Source organism: Larus michahellis, chromosome 19 (genome assembly GCF_964199755.1).
Source record: "Larus michahellis chromosome 19, bLarMic1.1, whole genome shotgun sequence".
NCBI lineage: Eukaryota > Metazoa > Chordata > Aves > Charadriiformes > Laridae > Larus > Larus michahellis.
In genome coordinates this window covers 5,397,210-5,421,113 of record NC_133914.1, presented here as the reverse complement: position 1 = coordinate 5,421,113, position 23,904 = coordinate 5,397,210, and the positions used below count along the sequence as shown (strand labels likewise).

Genomic DNA, 23,904 nt, shown 5'->3' with positions numbered 1-23,904 from the left:
AAAAGACCCGGCTGGGCATCTGCGACCCCCCCCATGGCATCCCTGTCCCCAAGGGGAGAGGCCGGAGCCTGCCCTGGCCCTGGGGGGGGTCTTCGTTAGTCACCCCCGAGCTGCTCCTTTCCCAAAAACCCACTGGGAAACTCCAGCGCTCACCTCCACCAGGTGCTTCTCTGTCTTTGCCACCAAAAACACAGAACCAGACGCCCCCGAGGTGCTGGGGGCGGGGGGGGGGGGGGGGGGGTGGGTGACCAGGGATCGCCCAACCTCCGCTAATTTAATTAACTGAATCACAGCACCTAGTGATTATGTGAAGGGCATTAATTCTGCTAATTACACGGGGTGTTAACGTGCTGACAGGGACGCGCTGTCATGGGGTGAGGAGCTTCGCGGGACCCGGCGCTCGGGGGTGCGTGGGGCTGCCCTGCCCCATGGCAGGTCCTTGTCCCCGCGGGTGGGCTGCCAGCAGCAGGGGAAGGGCTCCGGAGCGGACCCCATTCCTCGGTGGATCTTCCTGGACTCGCTGCCCCCACTTTAAAATCCCTCCTGTCGAACTCTCCACCATCACGGCTCGAGATTCGGGGGGAACCGAGGCACCGGGACCACGCGGCCCGGGACAGGGAGGGGGCTGCACCCCGAGGAGCCCCACAGAGCACCCCCAAACCCACAGCAGCTCCACAGACGCCTCCAAATCCACCCAAGCAAGGCAATTTGCCCGTACTCCATCCCTCCACCTGCCTTTGCTTTCCGTAACTGAGCGTCCGCGACGCTCCATCTCCTTTGGCCCATCAGAGAAAAAGCCAATTCCACCATCTCCCGTCACACAGCGAGACGACCCCCCCGGGGAAGCACCCCAAAGTCGAGCCCCCCGTAATGGGGGGGCGGCCGGGCCGCAGCGCTTCAGCTCCTCTTCCAGAGCAGCCACCGCTCGCCTCCGGGTGACATCCTCCTCCCGGTGACAACCTCCTCCCGGTGACAACCTCCTCCCGGCGCCCCATCCAGCAGCTCATGGTCCAATTTCGGGGTGAAGCACGCTGGACTGCAAGCCGCACTTGCTCCTCGGCTGAGCTAATTGGGCTAATTAGGCTGAAGGTCTCCAGCACGAAGCAGCACGCCAGGCTCAAATGCCCAGGGGCTGCCACGGCTCATCTCCAGCATGGTCACTGCAGACCGTGGGGACAGTGGCCTCGTTAGGACGCATCAGGTCATCAGTGTCCCCATCCCCTCGTCCTGTCCTGGGAGAGCATCTCAAGCCAGCCCGGCGCTGCATCCCACCACTCTGATTAACTTAACGATGGCGAAAAAGGGCTGATCCACGTGGGGAAAGGGGGAAATCAAAGCTGTTCACTGGCTTATGTCCCTGGGGGAAGGTGTCCCCAGAGCAAGGGGGTCCCCCAGCACCTGGCGGGTGCCACCCTGGAGCAGAGCCCGGCACCCAGCACAGCCCCGGAGCCAGGAGGGATGGAGCCACAGGGAGCCGAGGAGATCCGCACCGGCACAATCACCCCGTTGCGGGCGATCCGCCAATATTTTTCAAGCCAAATAAATAAAATAACAAAAAAAAAAAAACACCAAGCGCCACAAAAAAAAAAAAAACAGCGTATGACAAAAAATATTCAGAGTTGCTGCGACTGCGACACATTTACCCGCCCCGGCTGCCGCGAGGGTGCAATGCTGCGCTCCCCGCTGCGTCCCTGCACGGGATGGAGGGGTGGGGGGGGGTTTTCCCCAGCCCCCTGCCCACGGTCAGAGCCCCCCAGGGTGGGCAGGCAGAGGGGTGCAGGGCAGGCACTGTGTCCCTGCTCCCCCTAGAAGGGACAGGGCTGCCCAAAAGCACCCCCAGACCCAGTGCAGGATGCTGGGGGGCGGGGGGGGGGAAGTCTGAGTGCCAAGCACCCACCAACCCTCACCCAGCTCCTGTTTTCCCAACATCTGGGGCACTTTGGCTGGGGGCGGGAAGGGGGGGAGTGGTGCAGAAAGGTCAGGAAACAACAACTTTATGGCCAGAGACAGTCAGGAGGCTCCTTCCAGCTGTGAGTCGGGGACGGAGGGCGGGGGGGGGTGTCACACACCAGGACCCCATAGCCCTGCTGAAGCCCAAACTGCAGGAGCATCACCCACCCTGCACCCCAGTAGCCAGGCATCCCATGGGAATGGCCCCCAAACTGCCTCCAGCATGGCCGGGGGTGGGGGGGGGGGGGCAGAGGGAGCTTCACTGTCCCACCCCTGCAGCCAGCAGAGCACCAGCACCCGGATTTGGGGTCTGGCAGAGGTCTGGGGGAGGGGGACGGGACAGAAGATGGGGACAGCCCCCTCTTGGCTCCCACAACACGCAGCTGCCACCATCCACGCTTGGATTCGCTCCGCGGGCGGGAGAAATGGGGGTGCAAAGCTCCTTAAACCTGTAGGAAACCCAGGGGCTATCCCGGGACATCTGTGTGTCATGTCCACCCCCCTACACCCCCCCCACGCCAGCACCCAGGGTGCTGCAAACCAGGGCTGGGACACCCCGGGCAGGACCTGGAGGAGCAGGAAAGCGGCCCCAGAACGAGCTGCAGCTGACGAGCGCCCAGCCAGCGGGAAAAACACTCCCGATTTGTAAAAAAAACAGCTCAAAAAGGGCAGCTGATGCAGCTTGGGGGGGGGGGGACGGGGGGGACAGGGCTGCCCCCACGGGCAGGAGACAGGCAGAGGCTCTGCATTTGCTCTCCAGCAGTTGGAGCACAGCTGGACTTTGGCCTTCCATCAGGGCAGAGGGTGTAAAACCAACCGCTCCCAGCGCCGGGAAAGGAAACGGCTCCGGGAACACCCTGGGAAGTCCCTCCGGCACCCACCAGCTCCAGCGCCTTCCTCCTCCTCTTTCTCCCCAGAGATGCCCTTCACCGGGCGAGGAAGAGCAGGTCCCGTGTCCCCAGGGGCTTTCCCCCCACCCAGGTCACCGCAGGCTGGCACCCACCCCATCGCCCACCCGCATCCATCCCGGCGCAGGGAAAAGCGGCAGCAGCTTCTGCCAGGCCACCTGCAGCGGAAAGGAAAAGCTCTATCTCCAGGACTTATTTATTTTAAGGCTGCCAACGAGAGGGCAATTAGCTCCGGGGGACTAATTGCTGGGAATCCTCCTTGTCCGGAGGGGAAAGCCTCAGTTTCCCCAAGTACAAGGAAGAGGGTCCCCAGCCCGGAATGGGAGAGCGGGATCCAAGAAAAGCCGCAAAGCGAATCCCAAGCCACCATCGGGGAGAAGAGGAGGTTTGGGAATCTTGACATTTAATCATGCAGTAACTAAAGGTTCCCAGACATGTCTAATAAGACAATTATAGTGCATGTTAATAATAGATTATTAAAAAGCTTATTTATGGAGGTTTAAGCAGGCAGATGGCAGGGCTGCGTCGATAAGGCTCTCCAGAGCCGGTGCTACCTCCCAGCTCCGAGGATGCAGCAGGGATTTACCTGGCACTTAACCCTCGCACAACTGCCAAAACCACCCAAAACCACAGCAGCAAAGTCCTGGGGGGGGGGGGGGGCTGCAGCCAGGAGGGGACTTTTTTTGGGGTGCTCGGAGCTCTCAGCCCCTCTGCGGAGCCGGGATGGGGCGATGGGTTGAGTGCGATGGAAAAGCTCCATCCCGGGTGCAATCAGGGGGAAAACCAACGTCAAGAGGCAGCGGAGGGGGGCGGGGGGGTCGTCACTGCCAGGGCAGGGGTCAAAGCCACCAACAAGCATCTGCCTTTGTTTTGAGGAGGCGTCTCTGCCCCCCTACCCCCCCTCCCCCAGGGGCCTGGATCCTGCTGGGCTTTGCTCCGGGAAAGCTCCCAGGGAAGCTGGAATGGGGCTGGTTTGTCTTAGTTTGGATAACAAAAGGGAAAAATGTGCAGTCCGGGCCAGGAGGTGACTCACCAGCATCCCTGTTCCCGAGGCCAGGGCAGGTCCAAGCACTGGGAGGAAAAACATGAAACTGGAGTTTCGGCGCAAAGGGAAGAGGGCAAAAATTATGGAAATACAACTGCAAGTCTTTGGGGTGGGGGGAAACAGGCACTGCCACCCTCCGCCGCGGGTGCGGAGCCAGAGGGACGGGTCCATCCAGGAGCATCAGCATCACTCAGAGCATCCCTAAATCCCGCTTCACCCCCGCGGACAGTGAAGATCCGCCAGGCTCCAGCGCGTGGAGAGGGGACACTGGAGAGCCAAAGGAGCAGGAAACCTCCACCCTGGGCACACCAACAGGATTTTCTGGAGCATCCTCCCAGTGCAGGGGCTTGAGGGGGTGTTTGCAGTGTCTGGAGGCTCCGGGAAAGGCCATGGGTATTAAAAACACATATGTAGGAGCAAGCAAGAGAAAGAGACTCTTCCCCAGCATGGCAGAACAGGCGGGGGGCGGGGGGGGGCGAAAAGCAACCAGCAATCCAAGCCTGAAACAAACTGACAAGGAAAATATAAAGCACTCGCACATTTTCTGTGCTTGGTGAAGGCGGAGCGGGGAAGGAAAAAAATTCCCTGGCATGGGAGAGCCCGTCAGCAGCCAGGTGGAGGGAAATAAACAGCGGGCAAAAGGCTGGGAAAAGCAGGATCAGGCAAACCCAGCAGCCGGAGAGCTGGGAACACGGCCCCCCCCCGCTCCCGACCCCCACCAGCCCTGGGATGCACAGACGCTGCATCCCTGTTCCCCCCGCCTCCATGGGACCCCCAGCAGTTAACGGCCGAGGCGGAGGGGGGGACGCCAGGCGGATTTGTTCCGCTCCCTGACCCCAATCCCAGCCCTGGGGACAGCGTCTCCTCGGGGCGGGGGGGGGGGGGGGTCCCATTCACTCCACCCAGACAATGCAGCCGCCGCAGGATCGGGGTCACCCCTGCTGCGTCCCGCCAGCCCGCAAGGGCCATCCGGGGCATGGGGGGGTGACGGGACCCTCAGGGACCCCCCCCCACAGTGAGGGGTTCATCCACCACAACCAGCAACCACACACACCCCGCCCCCCCCCAAAGACCAGTCCTAGTGCCACCGGAGGTGCCCCCAACCCCAGCACGGGGCTCCCCAGTGGCACCAGCCTCTTCGGGGGAAGCTCCACAGCCACGTATTGTATTTTATTTGTTTAACCGCAGCTCACGCAGTCAGAGCCCAGGGCAAGCGGCTTCCGCATGACTACGGCAGGAGCCCCACACAGGGCCAGCGGCCGCGGGTCCCCAAAACCAGGCTGGGGTACAGCTGGAGAGCAAGTTATTGCTGATTTTTTTTTTTTTTTGGGGGGGTGCAATAGAGAGGAGCGGAGCTGCACCCCTTTCCTAGCAGGGGAAGGCAAAAAGAGGAGGAAAAAGAAAGAGCTGAACCGGCAGAACCTGCTGCCCGGTGGCCAAACCCGGAGCCCTGCGAGCCAGCCCGGAGCCCGGGAGACTGGGAGGCCATGGGGACTCTCTCCGGGAGACTGGTGGCCATGGGGAAAGGTTACGGAGTTTTACTGGGAAGAGCCCAGAGAGGAAAGAAGAGACTGGCAAACCACACCAGCGACAACTGTGCGACAACTGGCAGGTCCCCGGCTGACACAGCAAGAGCACGAGGGGCCGCTCGGTTTGGAGGCTCAGCGAGCACCGTTCAAAGCCCCCCACCGCCACCGGCCCCCGCCGTGACAAGCGCAACACCGACGGGCACCCACCCCACCGCGAAACCTTAATGAATCACAAAAGTTCGCGGGCTCCGGGAAGGAGCAAAGAGCATCCCAAGCCCCGTGGGGAAGCTGCCACGGGGACGCCCAGAGCAGCCACTGGCTCACGGAGGTCACAGTCATAGGCACGCCGTGCCTCAGTTTCCCCACTGGTGGAAGGCATCACACTACGCCCTTTTTTTTTTGCCAAGGAGCAGCAAGAAAACCACTTTTTCTTACAAATACGCACAGAGCCAAGCCACTGGTCCTCCCCGTCACTGGCTTCGGGGTCTCTGGTGACCCCAGAGCACATGTGGTTTGTTTTTGGTTGTTTTTTTTTTTTTTTTTTTTTTTTTTTTTTTTTTTACCAGCCCTGCCTGCCACACAGCCCCGAGCCCCACAGAGACAGCCGGATATGTCCCCGCAGCCGGACAATGTCCCCACAGCCAGCAGGAGCCAACACCGGTATTCACGTAAAAAGCAGGCTGCAATGGAGCCGGGGGGCTGAGCGCAGACACCCCCCCGCCCCAGCTCAGAGAGCCAAGCCTGCTCTGCACCTAACAGGGAAACGCTGGAGTAAACACACTCCTGATTTACACCGGGAGCAGGCTCCATCCTACCTTTCACAAATGCCACCTTGCAGGGACGGAAGCCCCCGGAGGGGAAGGGGTTTGCCAGGTCCCAGAGCCCCCCCCTGCCCCACCGCTGGGTCCCCACTACTGTCCCCGCAGCCGGGACGGCTATCAGAGAAGGACACACAGCTCAAGACCGGGGAGCAGCACAGTGCAAGAACCCCCCCGACACCCTTGAGGGGGGTGCAGAAGCCCCTTCCTCTGGCAGAGGACACGGGAACCCCCCCAGCTGCGTGCCTCAGTTTCCCCTATCGCCTCCTTGCTCTGCCAGCGCTGCTCCGTGTGCAGACCAGCATCTCCCCCCCACCCCAAGACACAACTGTTGTTCCCCCCCCCGCCGGCCCAGTAAAATATAAAACATAAACCCATTCTCTCCCCATCTCCTCCACCTTCCATGAGCCATGGGGACCCTCAGCTGCTGCGTATCCCCTCCATCCATCGCCCCCCCGCCAGCCGGATTTTGCTTTCTGCTGATGGGGGTCACTATTTATAATTTTTGGAGAGAGGCCACCACCCCCCCCAAAAAAAAAAAAAACCCTGAATAATCAATGCCTCAACATAGGGACCCCACATGCAGGTGCGCCGCTTCATTTTTAACGTGAAAAAATTAAAGAACCGCGCAAAAAAATACACCGTAATGCACAAAGCAGCGGCCAAGAGCTGAGGGCTGCAGCTCTGGGGCCCCCCCGGAGCCAGGGACCAGCTCCCTCCTCCCCCCTGCCTCAGTTTCCCCTGCAAAAAACACCTCGGAAGCCCCAAACTCTGTCGTCCCCCCCCGCAACACCCGAGCCCCACTCCTGCCCCCCCGCACCCCGCAGGGTCAGGCTGGGGCGGGGGGGGGGGTGGGACGGGGGGGGGGTCTGAACGCTAAAGCGCTCAAGGGATGGAGGGAAGAGGAGCCAAAAAATTTAAAAATAAATTTAAAAAATTCGAGGGCGCTTTGGCAAAACTCTAATTATGTCCCCGCGGCATCAAGAGGTGGGGGGAGGCTGCAGCCGGAGAGCGGCCTCGGCCGCCACCTGTTCGTCCCGAAGGGTCCCCAAATACACCCACCCTCCCCCCCCCCCGGGACCCCCCGCTTCGTCCCGAAGGGTCCCCAAATACACCCCCCCCTCCGGGACCCCCCTTTGCAGCTCCGGGACTCGGACCCCACCGCCCCCCGCCGGCGGCGGGCGCTGCCCGGTGCGCTCTCGCCCCAAAAGCCCCGCAAACGACGCCCCCCCCCGCCGCCACCGGGGTGAAGTTTTCCTTCCCGGTGCAGGGGGGGGGGGGGGGGGGTGAGGAATAATGGGGGTCTCCCCGGTACCGGGCTCCGGGAGTGGAGGGGGTGGGCTCCGCTCCCCCCGTGCCAGTGTCCAGCGGGGTTGTCCCCAACTCGACGACACCGGTGGAGCGGCGGAAGCCGGACGGGGCGAGCAAACGGAGACACACCGCGCCCCCCCCCCCCCGAAACATCCGTACACACACCCCCACCCCCCCACCTCTCTCCGTTCTTACCGGCGGGGGTCTCGGTGTCCAACGCGCAGACCCGCAGGGCGAGGGCGAGCAGCAGCGCCCGGGCGCTTCGCATGGTGCGACCGGTAGCACCGGAGGGGGGGGGGGGGGGGGTTGAGGGAGGAGGGAGGGGGGGGGGCGGGGAGGAGAGAAGGGGAGGGAACCGGGAGGGGTTGAAGGGGGGGAGGGAACCGGGAGGGGGGGGGTGGGGGTGAAGAGGGGAGGGGGGGGGGAACACCCCCCCCGGTTCCGTGCACGCGCGCCCGCCCGCCCCGCGCCTCAAATAAGCGGCGGCGGCGGCGGTTGGGCTCCGCCCTGACGTCAGCGCCGCGCGCGCGGGCGCCCCCCCACACCCCGCGCCGCTGCTCCCCCCCCCCCCCCTTCCCCCCCCCCTTCCCCCCCCCCCCCCCCACCACCGCCGCCGCCGCCGCCGCCGCCACGGCGGGAAGGACGGGGGCGCCCCCTGCCGGCCGCCGTGCGCGCAAGCAGCAATGAGCCCCGCCTCCCGCCAGACACGGCAGCCTCCCCCGGGACCGGGGGGACCCCCGTCCCCCCCCCCCCCCGTAGCCCTACGCCCCCCCGGGGGCGTAGGGCTACGGGGGGGGGGGGGGGACGGGGGTCCCCCCGGTCCCGGGGGAGGTTGCCAGGCGGTGGATGTAAAGGGGGACCCCATTGCAGGGGGGGGGTCTCCCGTTGCGGGAGAGGTTCCCGGTTGAAGGGGGGGGTCCCCGGTTTCAAGGGGGTGCACGGTTCTGGGGAGTCTCCGGTTGCAAGGGGGGTCCCCGGTTGAAGGGGGGTGTACGGGTCCAGGGGGGTCTCCGGTTGAAGGGGGGGGGGTCCCGGTTGAAGGGGGTGCAAGGGTGTAGGTTGGACCCTGGGTGAAAGTGGGGCCCCCTATTTCACGGGGGTGCACGGCTCCGGGGGGAGTCTCCGGTTGCAGGGGGGGTCCCCGGTTGAAGGGGGGTGCACGGCTCCGGGGGGGTCTCCGGTTGAAGGGGGGGGGGGTCCCGGTTGAAGGAGGGTCTCCGGTTTCAAGGGGGTGCACGGCTCTGGGTGGTCTCTGGTTGCAGCGGGGGGGTCCCCGGTTGCAGGGGGGGTCCCCGGTTGAAGGGGGTGCAAGGGCGTAGGTTGGACCCCGGGTGAAAGTGGGGGCCCCCTATTTCATGGGGGTTCATGGCTCCGGGGGGGTCTCCGGTTGAAGGGGGGGGTCCCGGTTGAAGGAGGGTCTCCGGTTTCAATGGGGGTGCACGGCTGCCGGGGGTCTCCGGTTGCGGGGGGGTCTCCGGTTGCACCAGGGTGCACGGCTGAAGGGGGGGCCCCGGTTGCAAGGGGGGTCCCCTGTTTCAGGGCGGTCTCTGGTTGCGGGGGGGGGGTCTCCGGTTTCAGGGGTTGCACGGCTGCAGGGGGGACCCCGGTTGTGAGGGGGGACGTGGGGGGGTCCCTGGGTGCAGGGGGTCTCCGGTTGCAGAGGGGTCCCCTGCTGCAGGGGGGTGCACGGCTCTGGGGGGGTCTCTGGTTGCAAGCGGGTCCCTGTTTTCAGGGGGGTGCCTGGCTGCAGGGGGGTCCCCAGTTGTGGGAGGGAGGTGGGGGGGTCCCTGGGTGCAGAGGGGTCTCCTGCTGGAGGGGGGTCCCCGGTAGCGTGAGGGTGCACGGCTGCAGGGGGGTCTCCAGTTGCAGGGGGGGTCTCCAGTTGCAAGAGGGTCCCCGGTTTCAGGGGGGTGCACGGCTCCGGGGAGAGTCCCCAGTTCTGGGAGGGAGGTGGGGGGGGTCTCCAGGTGCAGGGAGGGCTCCCTGGTTGCAAGGGGGGGGCAAGGCTTTGGGGGGTCCCTGGTTGCAGGGGGGTGCTGGCTGCAGAAGGGTCCCCAGCTGCAGAGGGGGTCTCCCCAGGGGTCACAGCTGGGGGGGGTCCCCACCACGCTGGGGTGGAGCTGGGGGGTCCCCCGCTGCAGAGCTGGGAGGTGACTGGGCAGGGGGCTGGGGGTGGGATGGGTGCAGCAGCACCCTGTGTGGGGGTCCCACACCTCAGAGCCATGCAAAGCGGGGGGTGAAAACCCCCCCGGGGTGGGCTGGTGGGTGCCCCCAGCCCCTCGGGTGCCCCCCAGCACCCTGGGCCATGCCCAAGGCTGTGGGGGGCAGAGCGTGGTCCCCGTGGGCTCGGCGCTGGGGACAAAAGCCCTGCTGCTTCTTGGGGACAGAGGCTCCTGCCCACCCCCGGCGGGGGGGGCCTCAGTCTCCCAAAAAAACCCCCCCGGTCCTCTGCCGTGTCCTGCTGGACATCCTGGAGGGACAGGGACGTGATGTTTTCTCCCACAGGATGGTGACATGGAAACCTGGACAAGGCTGTTACGGGGCTGGCAGTGGCACAGGAGACCCCGGTGACACCCAGCGAAGCCACCGTCCCCTGGGGTGGGAAGGGGGTGATGGAGGGAGGGAGGTGCGGGGCGTAACTCGGAGCAAGCAGAAAGGAGAAAATCCCAAAAGGGCGTAAAAGGAGGAAAATCTCCGGCCCTTTCCCCGCCGGGGCCGCGGGGCGCAGGCGCAGGAGGAGGCACGAAGCGCTGGCAGCCCCCGGGTGTCCCCGTCAGCGGTGCCAGCGGGCATGAAAGGCGCCTTGTTCGCCGACATCCTCTCCGGCCCCGTTTCTGGAGGAAAATGTTTTTCCAAAGGTTTGGGGCGAGGAGGAGGCAGGGGGGGGGAAGCTCCGCATCAGCTTTCCGGCCTGATCCGTACTTGTGGCCCCCAGCCCCGGCTGCGACTCCGGGCGGGGAAACCCCTCGGGCAGGTGACAACTTGGAAGGCGGAGGGAACAAAGCCAAAAAATATTGGGATTTTTTACCCCAAATCGTTCAGGGAGAAGCCCCCGGCATTAGCAGCACCCTGCGATGATGCAGCCCTGTCTTGTGAGATCGGGCAGCACCCAGTGGGGCGAGTGGAGGGGGGGGGACAGGGGACGGTGCCCGGGTGTCACCGAGCCCCATGGACCCACCGGGAAGCTCCCAGCCCTGGAAAAGGGACAATGCCACCCGCCAGCACCAAAAAGCTTCATCCAGATTGGGCTCAGCCCCGGGATGCTGCCGTGCTGCTTCTACAGGTCGGGCGGATTCCTTTATTGGGGGTCAAATCCAACCCTGGAGAAACACTTCCCGGGAAAACCTGGGGGGGGGGACAAACCACCCCCAGAGCCGTTTTTTGGGGTACGGGTGGGGGATCGGGCATCCCAGCAGTGCTTACATGGATGGAGAAAGGCTGTCGCTGCCGCAGTTTTAATCGCAGCCACGTAATTAATTTCCAAGAGGAATTTTTTTCCGGGAACCGAAGAGGTTTTTGCCAAGTAAATCCCGGGACGGGAGGATCGCTCCACCTCCTGCACGGGGAAAATCCGGGACACGCTGGGTAAATCACAGCTGAAAGTACCAGCCTGTTTCGCAGGGCCTTCGTCCCGCGAGGAGGAGGAGGAGGAGGAGGGGAGGAAGGCTGCAGGGTGGGGGTCACAGCTGGGTGGTGTCTGCTGGGGGCAGCCTGGGAGCGTGGTCCTGCCCAGGGGACGGTCCTGTCCCCACGGCACCCCCTGCGACGTGTCCCCTACCCAGAGCCCCAGCGCTGGTGCAATGGGAGCACAGGGGTCGGCTGGTGACAGGTGGCTCAGGTGGCTCCGCTGGCAGCCCTGTGGACACCACACGGCCCTGGGGACATCACACTGGCCTGGGGACACTGCGCTGATGTGGGGACGTTGCACAGCCAAAGGGACACAGCACAGCCCTGGGGACCCTGCACAGCCCCGGCCACACTGCAGTGGCCTGGGGACATTGCACATCAGCAGTGACAATGCGCCACCCTGGGGACACTGCACAGACGAAGGGACACAGCCCAGCCCTGGGGACATCACACTGACCTGGGGACACTGAACGGGCCCAGGGACACTGCACAGCCCTGGGGACACTGTAACGACCTGGGGACACAGCACAGCACTGGTGGCAATGCGTCACCCTGGGGACCCTGCGCAGCCCTGGGGACACTGCACAGCCACAGGGACACTGCGGAGACCTGGGGACATGGCACAGCACTGGTGACAATGCACAGCCCTGGGGACACTGTGCTGACCCGGGGACACTGCGCTGACCCAGGGACACCGCACTGACCTGAGGACATTGCAGTGACCTGGGGACACAGCACAGCTCTGGGGACACAGCACAGCCCTGGGGACACTGTGCTGACTCAGGGACACAGCACAGCCTTGGGGACGCTGCAGTGACCTGGGGACACAGCGCAGCTCTGGGGACACTGCCCTGACCTGGGGACACTGTGCTGACTCAGGGACACAGCACAGCCCTGGGGACACTGCAGTGACCTGGGGACACAGCGCAGCTCTGGGGACACTGCCCTGACCTGGGGATACTACACAGCCCTGGGGACACTGCACGGCCCCCTCCCTGTCACCTCCCCCCTCTGCAGCAGCTCCCCGGGGCAGGGGCTCAGCGGGGCTGGGGTCACCCCAGCGCTGCCAGCCCCACACACTCCCCTCGGCAGCGTCCCCACTGTCACCCCTCCCTGTGCCATAGGGGTGGCAACGTGTTCCCTCCATTCCCAGTTCCCCCCCAGTTGCTCCCAGCAAGCCCCCCAGCCGGGTGAGCACCGGGGTGGCACGGACTGGCAGGGACGTGTCTGTCCCCAGGGCTCTGGGGACAAAGTGGACGTGTCACACTCCCCGCCACCAGCACCCATGGGTGTCCCCCAGCCGGGACAGCACATTCGGGGGTGAAGGCGGAGGGCGACGGACCCCCCACGCTGAGCAATGACAAATCCTCTCCCGGCGACGCCAAAAGCCTGTTAAAATAATTCCCGATAAAGGAATTAAGCCGCTCAGACAGCGAAGGCAGGAGAGGGCTGGCACCGTGCTGGCTCTGCAGGGGGTGTGTGTGTGTCCCCCCAAGTCCCCAGGGAAGGCAAAAGCCACCAAAATCCTGCTGGGAAGAGGACCTGGGTCACGCAGCACCCTGGGGATAGCGGGGAGGAATACGGTTTGGGTTTTTTTTTCCCAGCAGCTGGATTGAAACATCCCAGTTCAGGGCTGGGAATGCAGCTGAGGCCGAGCAGGAGCAGGACATTTCCAAGATTTTGGGTGGAACCAGCCAGGAAACACGGAGCTTTTAAGCTGTTGGAGGGACGCGCTGCACTTCCCACGGTTTTTTAAACCCCCAAAATTGTGTTTCCAACCCGATCGTTTCACGAACCGAAATGGGAAGGGTTGGGGTTTTTTTTTTTTGGCAAACCGAAATGGGAAGGTTTTGGTTTTTTTTCTTGCAGCCAGCGTGTCGCAACAAAGCAAAAATTCCCCGGCGTGTCACCATCCTGCTCCGTCACCCCACAGCCCAAACCACGGTGCGGGGAAAAATCCCAACGGCAGCCCCCTCGGGTGAGCTCTGGGATTAATTTGGGAAGACGAGGGTCATTAACGCGCCCTGGTCCTGCCCACCCCTCGTGGGGCCGCGGCGCGAGCGTTGCGTGCGAGGGGCCGGAGGGAGCCCTGGGCTCCGCAAAGGCGCCTTGTTCCCCCCGCGCGGGGCTGGCGCTGGCCCAGGGCAGGGCGGTGCGGGGACCGTCACTCCCGGGGGGCTCCTTCCCCGGGGAATGGGGCTCGGAGCAGCCCCCCGGGCCGGCAGCGCTGCTGGCTGTGGGGAGGGGATGTGTGGAGGGATGTATGCATGGGGGGGGGGTTGTATGTATGGGGAGGATGTATGCATGGCGGGGGTGTATGTATGGGGGGGATCTATGTATGGAGGGGATGCATGCATGGGGGGGGTGTATGCATAGAGGGCATGCATGCATGGAGGGGATGTACATATGGAGGGGATGCATGCATGGAGAGGATGCACGCGTGGAGGGGATGTACGTATGGAGGGGATGCATGCATGGAGGGGATGTACATATGGAGGCGATGCACACATGGAGAGGATGCATGCGTGGAGGGGATGTACGTATGGAGGGGATGCATGCATGAGGGGGATGTACGTATGGAGGGGATGCATGCATGGAGAAGATACGTGCATGGAGAGGATGCACGCGTGGAGGGGAGGTACGTATGGAGGGGATGCATGTGTGGAGGGGATGCATGCATGAGGGGCATGTACGTATGGAGGGGATGCATGCATTGAGGGGATGCATGTGTGGAGGGGATGTGTGCGTGGAGAGGATGCATGCACGGAGAGGATGCATGCGTGAAGGGGATGTATGCATGGAGGGGATGTACGTATGGAGGGGATGCATGCATGGAGAGGATACGTGCACGGAGAGGATGCATGTGTGGAGGGGATGTACGTATGGAGGGGATGCATGCATGGAGGGGATGCATGTGTGGAGGGGATATATGCATGGAGAGGATGCATGCACGGAGAGGATGCATGCGTGGAGGGGATGTATGCGTTGAGGGGATGTATTCATGGAGGGGATGTATGCATGGAGGGGATGCATGCGTGGAGAGGATGCATGCCTGGAGGGGAGGTATGCATGGAGGGGATGTATGTATGGAGGGGATGCATGCATGGGGGGGATGTATGCATGGGGAGGATGTATGTATGGAGGGGATGCATGCATGGGGAGGATGTATGTATGGAGGGGATGCATGCATGGGGAGGATGCATGCCTGGAGGGGATGTATGCATGGAGGGGATGTATGTATGGAGGGGATGCATGCATGGGGGGGATGCGTGCATGGGGAGGATGTATGTATGGAGAGGATGCATGCATGGAAGGGATGCATGCATGGGGGGGATGTTATGTATGGAGAGGATGCATGCATGGAAGGGATGCATGCACGGGGGGGATGGATGTGTGGAGGGGGTGCATGCATGGAGGACATGCATGGAGAGGCTGTATGCATGCAGGAAGAGGATGCATGGATGGAATGTATGCATGCATGGAAGGGATGTATGCATAGAGGAGAGGTACACTTGTGTGGAGGGGATGCACGGAGAGGCTATATGCATGTGTGAAGAGGATGTACGGAGGGGATGCATGGATGGGATGCACAGAGGGGACGTATGCATGCATGGAAGGAATGTATCAGTGGAGGCGATGTATGCATACATGGAGAGGATGCGTGCATGCAATGGAGGGGATGCATGGCAGGGATGTATGCATGCATGGAGGGGACACAGGAAGGGGCCATGTGCATGCAGGGAAGGGATGCGTCAAGGAGATGTATGCATGCATGGAGGGGCTGCATGGCAGGGTTGTGTGCACGCATGGAGGGGATGTATGTATGCATGCAGGAGGTACATGGAGGGGATGCATGGCAGGGATGTATGCATGCATGGAGGGGATGTACGGAGAGGAGGTGTGCATGCATGGAGGGGATGTATGTATGCATGGAGGAGGTACATGCAGGGGATGTACCTATGCATGGAGGAGGTACATGCAGGGGATGTATGCATGCATGGAAGCGATGCGTTGAGGGGCTGTGTGCATGCATTCATATTGCCAGCAGGTTTGGGGACAAGCAGGAATTGCCCCCTGGGCTCTGGGTGAGGCCAGTTCCCCTCCAGCACACCCAGCTCGAATCCTATTTTTGTAACTGGTCTGACCGAGGGCTTGTCACGGCCTCCCAGGGCTGGGGGGGGCCCAGGGGGTGCAGGCAGGGGGGCAGGGACGGTTTTGAGGGTGGCACAGAAGAAAGAGGGGACAAAGGGAAGCAGGGAGAATGGATGGATGGATGGATGGATGGATGGATGGATGGATGGATGGATGGACAGCACTGCCCCGTGCAGCTACAGGGATGGAGCCGCGGTGACAACCCATCAGGATCAAGCTCCATCCCATTCCCAGGGTGTAAATCCCATCCCTGATCCCTCCCCAGGCATCTCCTTCCACCCTGAGCGAGAGCTGAGGGGTCGGGGGGGCAGGATGAGCCCGCAGCCCCCCAGCCCTCCCCCTGCCCCATATTCCCGCTGGCACCGGCCCCCTCCCGAGCGCCTTGCAGGAGCAATCCAGTTAAAATGAAGTAATCACTCTTGGAGTACAGTCATTTGCAGGAAAAATATAGGCCTCGCCGTGACTGCAAATGGTCTCGACTGAGACCGTCCCTCCCATTGGAAGGATAAACGGTTTCAGCTCCGGGGTGGTGGGTGACAGCGGGCTCAAACGCAGCCCTCGCGGCCCCACCGCATCTCTTGGGTTGCCCCAGGTCGGGGGGTAAAAAGCCGGGGGTTGGGGCTTTGGATCTCTTAGGAGTCGGCGGTGCTTTGGGGAGGATGTTTTCGCTCTCCGTTGTCTCTGTGAAAAGGCACGTCGAGGGAGAGGGGCTGCCCCGAGCCCTTACGCTGGCACCCGCGGGATGGAGCTGCACCCACCGGCCTCACCCGGCCGGACGAGCATCTCCAGGGCTTCCCCTGCTCAAACCCTTTGATTTTTAATTTATCTTTAGAATACCACATTTTGCTGCCAGCGCAGTAATTCCCTATTTTTCCCCATTTAAACCCAGCGGGCGCAGGGCCGGCACCTCCTGGGCATCGCTCCCTGCAGCCCACGGCTCTCGCAGACCCGCAGGGACATGACCCCCAGCAGCCCGCACTGACATTTAAGCAATTTCACCCCCTAAATTTTTACCTTCTGCTTTTCCCGCCCCCCCCTTTTCCCTTTATACCAATCCCTCTCCCTCTCCCGCTCATGTCCCATCTTTCATTTTCTCTGCCTCCATCTATTACACCCCCCCCGTCCGCTTCTTTATCTCTAATAAGTCTCTGCCATTTTCTCAAATCACCTGCCTTTTACTGATGCCAAAAATCCTTTTTTCTTTCTTAACAGACGAAATAGATTATCTCATCCCGCCGCCCTCCTCCCCGTCCGTCCAGCCCCCAGCGGTCAGACGCCCGACGCGGTGCCGTGGCCGGATGAAATAGGGCTATTAGATGAGTTATCACAGCCTGAAAGGATGAAATAACTTCTGCCTCTTTGTCCAAATAAACCTCCCTATTCCTCTTCCATGCAACGAACGAACAAGAGTTCCTGCAGGAAAATAGCCAGGAAAATGTTAGAAGCTGTTATTGAAGACCTGACCCCTTCGCCAAGCGGCCTCCTGGTTGGTGCTCCGAGGGCGCTGGGCTTTCTCCGCCGGGAATTTGGGAGCCCAAGGCTCAGCGCCCAGCACCCAGAGTTAAATCCTGGCCCGGCCGCTGCTCCGACGGCGTTTTATTGAGCGCTCCATGGCACGGCCTCCCAGACGCCCGACGCGTGGCTGAGTTTGAGGACGACGTGCACCCAGAAAACCGCTTTTTTTATCCCCGTCGGGCACTGAGTGCAAGGAAAAACGTCACGCTCCGGCTCAGAAGGAGCTTTCTCAAGCTGCCCCTGCGGTTCCCACGCGGTGCGTGCAATCTCCCCAAATTCGCAGGCGAAAGCGCCGGCACAGCCCCCGGCAGCATCCCGGCCCCACGCAGGGGATGCTCGGGAGCCAGCGGGGCAGCCCGTAGGCCCTGGGCTGGCCCAAATGTCTCCTCCGTGCCACCCTTTTGGGGACTTATTTATCCTACTTTGGGTCATTTTTGTCTCTTTTTTTCGCTCCTGGGAAGACCCCAGTGATGGTGGGGGTGAAGCGGTGGGATAGCTCTGCGCTTCCCTGCGGTCCTAAACGCTGGCGTTGTCATGAAAAACAGGTAAAAATCCCGTTGTCAGGGACACAAGGGTCAGAGCTGGTCCCTTCCTCTCTTCCAGAGGTATCCGGGAGCATCACATTCGCTCCTGGGATTTTTACAAACCGCTTTTAACCCCAAAATAGTCCAGAGCACCATGCACCGTCCGCCTGTCCGTCCGCACAGTGCTTATTCCAGAGCAGCTCCCATCCCAGCTGCCTGGATTTGCCCATCCCGAAACCTTGCAATAAATGTACTTGCATTAAAAAAAAAAAAAAAAAAAAAAAAAAAAAAAGGATAAAGGCATTAAAACCGAGCAGATGTACAGCAAAAGTCCCCATGCCATCTCCTCCGGTATTGCCTCGGGGTTTATTTTTTTAATGGAGGGGGGAAGTAAATCAGCCAGGGCGTTTTGCGTCTCTGATCACATCCAAAATCACAAAAAGCCGTTTATTTTCAGACCTGGGGTTTGGATATTGCTCAAATTTCTCATAATCGTCTCTCGGTGGTGACAGGCTGGAGCCTGAGCAGGGAGACGGGCGTGCAACTTCCCCGGTCACTTAAAACCCAACTGAAAGGAAAGGAGGGAGCAATATTCTACTCAGCGTTTATTTATTATTATAATTTGTTTTTTACAGCTTGCTTGGTTTTAATTTATTCGCTTTGATGTTCGGGAGAAGGGTCAGCTCTCCTCCCTCTGAGCATCGGCAGCTCCGGTTTGGTGGTTTTCCAAGCCCCGGCGGAGAAAGGATGCGCTCGGGCGTTTGAGCCGAACAGGAACGACCAAAAGGAACCAGCTTTGAAAGCGGCAAAGCCCAGAGATCGATCCGTTCTTTTCCCAAATAAGACGGTTCACGCTCACCGTTCCTTGCGATGTTGGAAATGGTTTGGGTCTGCAGCCGACGGGAGCAGAACGGGAACGTGTCGGGAGCTAGAGCGGGTGGGAGGAAAAAAAGAAAAGTTAAAATACAGTTAAAAAAGGAGAAAAGATGCTGATTTGGTGCCTTTTTCCACCTGGGCATCTTTTCAAGCTATTTCAAGAGATCTCCCCTGCTGCCCCTGAAGCGGGGATGGTACCGAAAGCGCAGCTGCTCCAACGCTGTATTGCCCACGGAAATAAAGATATAAAAAACGACTTCGTCCCGCTGCCAGGCGCGTGAGCACGTGGCAGCCTGCAGCGGGCCCGGGGCGAGGAAAGGAGAGGCGACGCTCGGATGAGGCGGGCAGAGGGCTGCAAAGTCACCCAGCGGTGACCCCTTTGGGTGCCGGCACGTCCCAAAACGCAGCATCTCCCCCCCCACACCCCATCCTCCTCCAGCCAGCGGGGTGACGGCCGATGGGCATCGCACCTCGATTCGGCATCAAGCCCCAAAGAGCGATCCCGGGGGCCGGGCTCCTGCTGGAGGGATGCCCAAATGGGCTGATTTTTGCATTTAATCATCGCTGAGAGCCCGGGGACGGAGCGGCTCCGATGCACAGCCCAAATACGCCCAGCACAGGGGGGTAAAAAAAAAAACAAAACAGGGATGGGGAAAAAAAAAACAGCAAAGACCAAGCAAGGACGATGTCCCGAGGTTACGCTGCCCACGGGCAGAGCTCGCGGCAGCAGCACAGCTGGATCCTCTCAGCATCTCCTTCTCCATCCCTATTTACGGCTCGAGACGCGGCCGCCTCGCTCCTCTCGTTGGCAGAGGCTCAGAACTCACCCATTCTCCGAACATTGCGTTTCTTGCTGTACGTTTTTTTTTTGGTTTTTTGTTTTTTTTTTTTAATTAGCCGACAACGAAACAATTTCAAGGGAGATAAAAAAGTCGGAAGGGCAAGAAGCAGCCATCAGGATGCGTAAAGAAATAAAGCCACTTTGGGCACCCGATCGCATCCGCCCCGAGCCGGGAGCATCGGGAAGAAGATTTTAGGTGAAGGATTCAATAGAGTTTATGGGATTGTCCAGCACCATCTGAGGTGTTAAATGAGGGATTGGGAAAAAATGAGGACTATGTAAAATGGGTCTTTAAGCACAATGTATTTTTCATTCGAAGATTCAGGCACGTCTAATAAAAAGGTGATGGGTGTCAGAGCAACGGGGCTCTGTCAGTGTTCCTGGGTTTGGGGTAAAAAGGGCTCAAAATGGGAAAATAAGAGCTGAGTTGTACCTAAAACTTATAAAAAGCATGTGGTGGGGATGAGCCTGGCCGCAGGACGCTACGGTGGGCACAAGAGGAGGACAGGACGGTGGCTGCAGGTGATAAGAGGGAGAAGCAGCTGGCGGAGACGGGAGCTCGGTGCTCGGTGGGACCATGCAGCCCATCCACCTCCTTCCCCCGCAGGACGTCCCCGAGCATCCCTTTCTCCACTTGAAAACGGGAATTATTTGGCAGGTTGTTTTACAAGCCGTGTCCTCCTGGTGCGTCCCGGTCCTGGCGTCCCAGCCCAGCATCCCCACCCGAAACACCAGCAAGGGTGCCGGGTCTCCGGGGGGGGGGGTTTCCAGCAGTTCTGGGACCACATCTGGCCGCCCTGGGAAAGCCACCGGGACACAACACGGAGCATCCCCCCAAAGAAGCCCCCCTTTAAGCCAAGCTCTCCAGCCTTGGCTTTCTTAATTATTCCTAAACGAAGCAGACGCACCTTCAATTTCTCCCCCGAAAAGGGAAGAGGCAATAGATTAATATTGTCCTTAATTAAAAAGCGCGTCGATCTTGTAAGCAGCTAATTAATAATTCCACATTAACTTGATTAAGCGCCAGGGCGGCCGGAGGCAGCGCCGCACACAGGAGATCTGCCGGGGTCGGGCTGAACCCGCTGGGCTCAACTCGTCCTTGTAAATCGGGGGATAAATTCTCTGTCTTCAACAGGTCTGGAAGTTTTAGGGACGAAAACACAGCAAATGTCACCCTGGTGTCACCAGCTCTTGTGGGCGCTTACTCCCACCCATCCCCGCGTCCCCCCGGGTTCCAGGCGGGGGGATCCCCATGTTTGCCAGAATAAACCCACCTGGTCGGCAGCACTTTTGCGTTCCAGCCGTGAACAACTCCAATGAATCAGCGGCTGCGCTAAATCATAGCTCATTAACGATAGAGGATCTTAAGGCAGAGGGGAGCGGGGAGCATCCCTCCTTCCCCCCTCCGGAGCACCCACCGCGGCGCCGGGGGCTGGGGACCCGTCTGCGCTTCCTCCTCTCCCCACCCACTCCCGACCCCTCAGCTGCAAAGTGGATTTTCGTGCATCTCTTCCCCCGCAAAAAAAAAATCCCAAAAAGTGCAATTTCAGGAGATGAAGTAGCCATTAATCACCAGGAAACGGTGCTTGTTACAGGAGAAACATTAACAAAATAATCATAAATTGTCTGCCAGCCCCGATTTGCGAATGCATACGTTTCACAGGGTATGGAAAGGCATCTCATTTGCCTGGCGTAATTAGTTCTTAACCCTTTGCCGCGCGGTGCGGAGCGTGGGCCCCCGCGTCTCCCCGCCCGCGGGCTCATGGGCCTGGCCAGCACCCTCCGCCGTGCCCGCAGCCCCACCGGCAGAAATCTCAAGCGCTCCCGGCGTCCTCGGAACGCTGCGGTTTTCGAGGCTGCGTTACGAAAATCCCATCATTTTATTGCTGGGATTAGATTAAAGCGCTGATTTGAAGCGGCCAGCCGCCCCGGCGATGGCTGCGCACCCTGCTCAGCCCCCCCGAGGAGCGTTCCTCCCCAGGAATAAAGAGGCTTCCAGGACACGGACGTGCTCAGGGTCCCACCGAAATAGGAAAAGCTTTGCCACCAGTGCCCCTGGGGTTGCTCTGAGCCCTGCCAAACTCGGTGCAGGGATGGGGCATCCCTGGCAGCTGCAAGAGCCAGGGGGGAAATCCAGCCTTCCCCGTGATTCGTGTTGAATAACAGGAGGTGCTGCGAGATCGAGCAGGAAAATGGGGTTTGAAATCCATCTAATTCCCCTCTGCACCCCACGGCCGCCATCGCCCTGACCTCGGGGAGCGGGGCTGGGTCCCCGGAGTGGGATTTTTATCCATGCAGTGAGGTTTTATCCGCGCGGAGGGCTGGAAACCAGCTCCAGCAACCCAAGGGCTGGCAAGTTGATCCTGCCTTTGCTGCCCCAGCGCTCCTATCCATTCATTTTTTAATGCCGTATTGAATTTAATACAATAGAAACGTCTCTACGGAATTAGTTGCCACCCCACGATGGAGGTGGCCCGAGGATGCCACCCGTCAGGATCCGGCCGACCTCCTCCCACGACGGATTTGGCTCCCGGAGGGTGGACGTCGCCCCGGTCCCACCCTGTCCCTCCATCCAGCTCCTCCAGTCGTCCCATCCTGCCCGGAGAGGGCAACCAGTGTCACGAGCGGCGCCGGTGCTCTGCGGCACCGTCGGCTGGGCGCGCGGGGGGGGGTGTTTGCGGGGGCGTTTGTCAGCGAGGATTAACTCGCCGATCCCACGGGGGCCTGAAGACTTTTCCACCCACTCCTGTTACAAGCGACGCCCAAACGTTTTATAGCAGAGGTTGGTGACAAAAGTTCTTTTTCTCTCTGCCGCCCTGGGCCGCGCCGAGCCCAGCCCTCCCCAAAGCAGTCCCAAATCCTCCCCCAAGCGGTCCCAAATCCTCCCCCAGAGCAGCAGGGAGGCAGAAAAATCCCCATCAGCACCTTTAATAGGATTTTTTTTTCCCCAAACTGGGCTTTTCCTTCGTCTCAAACCTCCCACTCACGTGAATTCACACCCCCCAAAAAAAACGTTTTCCTTTTTTCTTAAAAAAACCGCCACGAAATATCGAGCAAGTTGATTGTGATCTTTCGTTTCAGGTGACTTCAGCCTTAGAGACGGGTCGTTGGGGTCTGAGGTCCCCCCGCTGTAGTTCCCCGGCTCCTTTTGGGTGCCCCCCCAGGGTCTGCGCCCACCTTGTCACCAGCACGGGGACAGTTTGGGGAGGGCACGGAGAAGGGACGGGAGATCTGCTGGCTAGGAGCCCAGTAACTTCTCACGGGGACATCGTTTGATCGCAAAGCAATTTTAGGGGAATAAAATACCGGACGGTCGCCGGGTGTAGCCACAACCCCCCCCCCAACCCCGGGCTGGCACAGGGAGGGATGCTCTTAACGAAGGAATCGGCTAATTGCACGTAGCAGCGGACTGCGATGAGGAAAGCAGGATTTATTGAGCTGCTCCCGCCACCCCGTCGGAGAAGTCCAATCTCTACATGGAAGAAAAAATTATTTTTAAAGCCCACTGTTTGTTCTGCTGTGACAGGTCGATCGGTAAGGCAGGCGTCTTCGCTTCGCTTTTTTCCCTCCGATCTAATCGGTTGTAATTGGGAGAATAAATGAGACATTTCCTTCAAGATAATTATACAAAAGATTGAATTAAATTACTATTAGGATTATTATTTTTTTTTCCTCGCCACCCGCGTCAGGCATCTGTTGTTTTAAATAATCATCTGATGAACGTTTGCTGGGCGGCTTTCCCTGCCCACGGCGGCACACACGCCCCTTCCAGGGCGGTTCACAAAGCAGAGAAAAAGGGTCTTTTGTCCCCCAAACGTCCCATCACGCGCACCGAGACCCAAGCACCCGGTTGCCTGGGTTCCGTGGGATGTTCCTGCACCCACCACCGAGGCCTCTGGGCTGGCGTGGCCCAGCGCACGTCGTATATTCTCTAATACGTTATATACACTCTGCTCCGCTCTGGGGAGCCCCCCCCCCGCACCGCAGTGCTGCCTCCAGCGCTGGGGCACCAACAGCAGAAGGACACGGAGCTGTTGGAGCGGGGCCGGAGGAGGCCCCGGAGATGCTGGGAGGGCTGGAGCCCCTCTGCTGTGGGGACAGGCTGAGAGAGCTGGGGGGGTTCAGCCTGGAGAAGAGAAGGCTCCGGGGAGACCTTCCAGCCTCTTCCAGGCCCTAAAGGGGCTCCAGGAAAGCTGGGGAGGGACTCTGGGTCAGGGAGGGGAGCCATGGGACGAGAGGGAACGGTTTTACACCGCAAGAGGGGAGATTGAGATGAGATCTTGGGAAGAAATTCTTGGCTGTGAGGGCGGTGAGCCCCTGGCCCAGGTTGCCCAGAGAAGCTGTGGCTGCCCCATCCCTGGAGGGGTTCAAGGCCAGGTTGGACGGGGCTTGGAGCAACCTGGGCTGGTGGGAGGTGTCCCTGCCCAGGGCAGGGGGTGGCACTGGGTGGACTTTAAGCTCCCTTCCAACCCGAACCATTCTGGGAATCACAGAACCATAGACTGTGTTTGGGAAGGGACCTCTAAAGGCCACCCAGTCCAACCCCCTGCAGTCAGCAGGGACATCTGTAACTAGAGCAGGTTGCTCAGAGCCTCATCCAGCCTGGCCTTGAATGTCTCCAGGGATGGGGCCTCCACCCCCTCTCTGGGCAACCTGGGCCAGTGTCTCACCACCCTCAGTGGAAAGAACTTCTTCCCAATGGCTGATCTAACCCTGCCCTGCTCTAGTTTAAACCATTGCCCCTCGTCCTGTCGCTCCATGCCCTTGCAATTTCTGTGATATTTAGGATGGTTTGGGGATGAACACCC

The 23,904-nt window shown here is 60.6% G+C and overlaps 1 protein-coding gene across 4 annotated transcripts in view; it reads right to left on the bottom strand.

Moving 5' to 3' along the window:
* The window catches only part of PTPRU (protein tyrosine phosphatase receptor type U), a 153,679-nt gene extending 145,835 nt beyond the window's left edge, over nt 1-7,844 (bottom strand). For all 4 annotated transcript variants that reach the window (XM_074563050.1, XM_074563051.1, XM_074563052.1 and 1 more), the window contains exon 1: nt 7,757-7,844. In XM_074563050.1, the coding sequence (XP_074419151.1) occupies nt 7,757-7,829 (73 nt within the window). In that variant the 5' untranslated portion in view covers nt 7,830-7,844. The remainder of the gene's footprint in view (nt 1-7,756) is intronic.
* Between the last annotated feature and the right edge of the window lie 16,060 nt (nt 7,845-23,904).